The sequence below is a fragment of the Electrona antarctica genome (genome assembly GCF_951216825.1).
Source record: "Electrona antarctica genome assembly, chromosome: 18".
NCBI lineage: Eukaryota > Metazoa > Chordata > Actinopteri > Myctophiformes > Myctophidae > Electrona > Electrona antarctica.
In genome coordinates this window covers 16,556,782-16,562,781 of record NC_136799.1, presented here as the reverse complement: position 1 = coordinate 16,562,781, position 6,000 = coordinate 16,556,782, and the positions used below count along the sequence as shown (strand labels likewise).

At 43.2% G+C, this 6,000-nt stretch overlaps 1 protein-coding gene across 1 annotated transcript in view; it reads left to right on the top strand.

Annotated features, from left to right (window-relative positions):
- syne2b (spectrin repeat containing, nuclear envelope 2b) overlaps positions 1–6,000 on the top strand; it is a 181,926-nt gene that overhangs the window by 155,716 nt on the left and 20,210 nt on the right. Inside the window, exon 119 of the mRNA XM_079527437.1 lies at positions 4,034–4,196. Coding sequence (XP_079383563.1) covers positions 4,034–4,196 — 163 coding nt within the window. The remainder of the gene's footprint in view (positions 1–4,033; positions 4,197–6,000) is intronic.

The window sequence follows — 6,000 nt, the reverse complement described above, 5'->3', positions numbered from 1 at the left end:
GAGGAGGAGGAGGAGAGGAGGAGGGAATAGGCGGACTGTAGACCAGGTGGGCAGAGGGAGCGCGAGAGGGAGAGGGCGCTCGGCTAGCTAACTAGCATCAGCATCAGTCATCGTCGTGGAGTAGTGGTGAGGAACTAGCCCGTAAGTATCTCTCTCTCTCTGTCTTGTCCTGATCCCAAAGCTCCATGGCACCCCTGTGTACCCACACCACAAAGGGGGGGCTCAATAGACAGCCGAGTGAATGGAGGGAGCAGGTCGAGTGTTGTGTTATGTGTGCATGCATGCATGTGAAAGGGAAGGAAGGGAGGAGAGAGGGGTGGAGAGATGGAGTAGCAAGGGGGGATGGGCCATGCTTTGTCAGAGCATGTATGTAGTCAGGCAGGCAGGCAGGCAGGCAGGCACAGAGAGGCAGGCTGTGTCATTCAGCAGTCAGCACAAAAGCACGTCGCCAGGAATCGGCTGTTTTGATATAATGGGTATTTTGCATGATGATGGCTTGCTTGTGATGATAGCAGCAGGTGTGTGTGCATGCCTAAGCAGGGTGGATGTTTTGATGCCATCGCATATCTCTCCCCTCCCCTCCGCCACTGTGTCACGTGACCTGACGGATACACACACAACCTTAAGCTACCTCAGCACATCTGCATGTGCGTACATGCAAATTTAAATACGTTCATTCATTCATTTGTTCATTCATTCATGTATGCATACATTCACGGACACAACACAAATGGTCAGTACAGACTACAGAGCCCATGCTAATGTCTGTGTTAATGAAGCATCAGTGCACATTGTGAAGCCCTTTGGAGAGAGGTGCTATGTAAAGGCACTATTTAACATAAGAAAGAAACATTGCTTGTCTCATTGACCATATTATTCACACAGCCATTTACGTTGTGCTGTTTTCACGTATAGTGCTGCTGTTTTTTTTTTAAAGGTTTATTTATTGATAATGCAGACATCATCATTATTCAAAACAATGAATTACAGAATCATGATTTCCTTTTTTTTTTTAACAAGACAAGACAAACTCAAAAGAAAAAGACAAAAACAGCAAAAAACAAACCCCCCCCACCCACCCCCCCACCCCAACCCCAGAAAGGTAAACTACACAGCTCTCATTACTCTGTATTGTACACAACACCACTTGACAACAACTCGGATAAATAAATAAAAATAACAATATAAATAAAACAAAATCAACCCAGAGGAGATATTGACGGTAGAACCTCAAAGAACCTACCCCATATTTTTTCAAAAGTAGCAGGCTTTCTCCTTACATTGTACAGTATCTTTTCAGGAGTACAGTATGATGAAAGCTCATTCAGCCAGTGTCTCTGTGAAGGTGAGTTTTCAGATTTCCAATTAACCAAGATGATTTTCTTCGCAGCTGTACTGGCGAGTAACACAAAATACTCTTTATAATAATTTGTGTTGATCAACGTAACGTCACCCAGTAACCAAATTCTTGGATCATGTGGTATTTCTAGTGCTGCTGTTCTGATAGACAGACAGTCACTTGTGTGTTCAAAAATAGGGGTGCGACATTTAATCAAACTAATCGATTTGATTAACAGTCAAAACAATCGATTTAATTAAAATCGATTTTCAAAAATTATGATCTACAAACTCACAACATGCAAACTGGCATGCTGGCAACTGGCCAACTCAATGTGTCGTGAGCCTGTAGATCAGCTATTTTTGGTACACTTTCTTGTATGGCTATGACTATAAAACAGGGCTTAAGTGGTTACCGTAATCATACTAATTGATATTGTCAATTATAAGAAAACAATTAAAAATTGACAGCGTCAATTTCTTGATTATACAGTATGAAAAACAAACAAATTGGATAAACAAATCTGTGCTTCTCAATTATTTGATTAATTGAAAATGTCATTGATAGAACAAGAGTGGTACCCGTTGGGCACTACTGGCCTACTTGGAACGATGCAAGTTGGAAATGATGCCCCACCCAGTTATTATGTCTCACCCCTTTATGCCCATATATGGAGTTCTTTATCAGGCATGCCCAAATGTGGAGTCTATGCAGATGTCAGAACATCCTTCTGATGTCAGAACAGGCCAGCTCAATATACTTGGAACGATGCAAGTTGAAAATGCATGCCCCACCCAGTTATTTTGTCTGTGTCCCTCGACTTGACACTGGGCACTGCACTCCCTGTGGGGGTGTGGAACGCGGGTGTCGAATTTGAAGTCGGTGGGGCGAACGGTTCTTGAGTTACGTGCATTACGTACACACGTACAGACATACAGAGACTTGGTGCAGTTATAGATAGATAATCACAATACAGAAATGTGTTTTGCCTAAATCGGCCTCATGGTGGCGCTATAACAGGCCGTTGAGGAATATTTGGGGCAGAGGTTCGTCGTTGGCATCCATGGAGTGTGTGTGCAAAGTTTGGCATGGATCGGGCCAACGGTACCGGAGATTAGCTGATAACGGACGGACGGAAGGACGGACGGACGGAAGGAAGGACACACGGACGGACGGAGTGCAAAACATACTCTCTCCCCATGCCTTCGGCCTGGTGGAGACAATAATGGACCTTGACATGAAAAGGGTTGAAAACCACTGTCATGGTGGGACAGTGAGGTGACGAGGTGGAGTGAAACATGAATTCATTGACGGTATGTGCAAGATAGTGCATGCTCGCTCACATACACATGTGAGTGTCTCGTGGAATGATATTGAAATGACAGTGGAATATTTCTCTCTCTCTCTCTCTCTCTCTCCAGGGGAATGTGCTAATATAGGTCAGTGAAAACTGACCAGTCAGTTAAACACACACATACTAAGCTGCAGAGTTGCCCTCTCTTCACATACAGTACATATTGTGATATGAATGAAATACAAACGAATGACATAATATTATGATGCTGCTTCTAGCAGCTTCTAGCTGCTGCTGATTGGCCAGGCCGTTTTGTGGCCGGGCATCAAGTCTGCCTGAGAGTTCCCAGATGGGAGCAGGAGGGGGGAACCCAGTGTACTCTCTGCTGCCCCATCTGGCGGAGTCAGGTTAGAATGCAACACCATCTCTCTGCACTGTGTATCTGTGCGTGGAGCAGAATGCATTGATATAGGTCAGACTGGAATGTTGCCACTGTCTTGTCACTTTGTCAGACATAATCAGATATAGGTCATTCCCCAGTTCCCAGTGATGAGAACACCTGTTGAGTTATGTCAGTCAAATCCGGAGTGTTTGCTTTACTGTAGCTATTTATTTTGTGTGTGTGTGTATGTAGCAGTCTCCACATGTCTCTCTCTCTTATTGCACCTACCAAATACCACAGAAATGCCCTAAAAATATAACCAAAATAACATACCAGCATGCTGTAGCACACTGTCAGATTAGACTGCTATGTTAACCACAGAGAAGAGGTGTTTTTGGATGTTTGGAAAGACAGTTAATTATTGACCTAGTGTCCTGTCATGTTTCATGTCCACATTCATGGCTAGCCAGTAGCCACAGGACTGCTGCTTGGCAGAAACCGTAGTGTTTCTGACACCCATGATTATAGTGTCTTACGTTCAGTGGAGAATGCTAGAAGAGGATTTGTGTTTCCCAAACATCTGTTTTTATAGGCCCCTCGTAAATATCCTGTTTTTGTAACCTTCCCTATGACAAAAAATAATTAATCCTCCCCCCTCTTAGTTTTTTTTTTTTTTTTTTTATCAGGCTTAAAGTGACCCATTCATCCATATCATTCCAACCTATCTTCATTTAATGAAGATACGGTTGAAAGTGGGTGTGAAGTGCTCCTTGAAGTGATTAATTCAGAAAGTATTTTTGTACGTTTCGGTCCTGGGGAGACACCAAACTTCTCTTTTTGGGTCACAAGTTGAAAAGTTTAGGAAGACTTGAGAATAAATGGATAGGTGGATAAATGGATGTCAGACTGGATTTCTTTGTGATAAAATCACAAAGAAAAGAAAATCACAGTGGTGATTCTTCTGTCAATCAACAGTCTGATTCACTCTTTCTTTTTGTGTTGTTTTTTTTGTCCCCAGGGTGAGGAAGCTGAAGGAGACCCTTTTGACGGTCCAGCAGCTGGATAAAAACATGAGTAACCTGCGGACCTGGCTGTCTCGTATCGAGGCAGAGTTGTCCAAGCCCGTCGTCTACAATGTCTGTCACAGCGATGAGATCCAGAGGAAACTAGCCGAACAGCAGGTGAGAGCACAGTCTAAAATTGAACTCTGGAAAGTATAGAAATAGCACCATTAGGGAATGAGCTACAGAGCGAAGCGGACTGCAAATGGATAGTACAACCCAAAATAATATTGTTTATTATTTATTCAGATGGATCCCCATTAGCTGCCACCGAAGTAGCAGCTACTCTTCCTGCAGGGGTCCATAACAAACAATACATATATTGTAGTCATCTTAGTCATTTTTTCCCTTCTACTCTAGAGGGTTGTATGAATGGATGGTTTTAAGTATGAGAGAGAGATGTGAATGAACATGGAACGACGGGTTCCGGCGAGAGACTGAAAGGCCTTCATTAAACACAGAGAGAGAGGGAGAGAGAGATGAGAGTGCTGGGAAGAAGAGAGAGAGAGAGAGAGAGAGAGAGAGAGAGAGAGAGAGAGAGAGAGAGAGAGAGAGAGAGAGAGAGAGAGAGAGAGAGAGAGAGAGAGAGAGAGAGAGAGAGAGAGAGAGAGAGAGAGAGAGAGAGAGAGAGAGAGAGAGAGAGAGAGAGAGAGAGAGAGAGAGAGAGAGACTTCCTACACCCACACTTTCTGATATGAACAATAAGGCCATCACACGGCTAGCACTTTCGATATCAAATGGCACTGATCATCCCCTGTATCGCTTCTTTAACCTCATGCCATCTGGACAAAGATAAAGAACCCTGCCATGGAAAAAGGTCCGTTTTAGTAGGAGTTTTGTCCAGCCATCGCGATGATCGCGGCATTAAACAAACTGCCCTGCCGATAGGATGGTTCTGTACACAGTGGGGACCTCATGTTTTTGTATTGTCTTGGTGTTATGTGCTCTGTGTTGTTTTTGATGTGGGTGTTGAACAGACTGTGACAATAAAGATTATTATTATACAGACAGACAGACAGACAGACAGACAGACAGACAATCAAGATAGACAGACAGGCAGACAATCAAGATAGACAGACAGACAGACAGAGGCAGAAAGGCATGATAAGAACTAAATACAGGCAGGCAGACAGACAAACAAACGCAGATGAGACTTGCCATCTCTCTCCTGCTGTTCTTTAGAAAACACAGCATCTTCTCACCATTACAGGAAGAAGGAAGTCTAAAATGGCCCCTTCATAGATGGACGCTCCAGGCTTCTGACAGTCGCCTAGGCAACCCTCAAAGTGCTAACTTCGAACAAGCAAATGCTGACAAAAGTGCTGTCACAGGATAGTGGGAGAGAGCTACTAGTACCTCATTCGAGTCATTCCATACCCCCTCCCAAAAGAAAATAAGGAACAAAAGTTGGAGCTGTTCACTGACCAACAGGAGAAGGTTTACAATATCCATACATGCTCTGTATACTGTGCACCTTAAGTACCACTCGAGAAAAGAAAATAAGCATTTTTAAAGTGAAGAAAAATAAGGGTCAGTTGAAAATAAATATTGCTTTGTGTATGGATAGTGCTCCAGATTGAATGCAGTAAATACAAAATGGAGAGGGTATAAGGCACTCAGTTGCACTGCCGATGTGCCATTGAACAAGACACTGAACTGCTCATTCTGTAGTGTCACCTTGATACTGATTAATTAGGTATGTGCAGTCTGAACTTGCATAGTCTCAGTTATAATTTGATATTTTCCATCTCATCAATCATTAGAGCGAGTTATCTTGATTGTATTTACACCTCACTACGCCTGCAAACTTATGCTTCAGTAAGGATGAAACACAGGAGGGCTGTGACTGTGAGTCCCTGTATGAAGAAAAATAAGAATAACATTAAATGATGAGCTTGAATTCTGACTAGATATCTGCACTGGG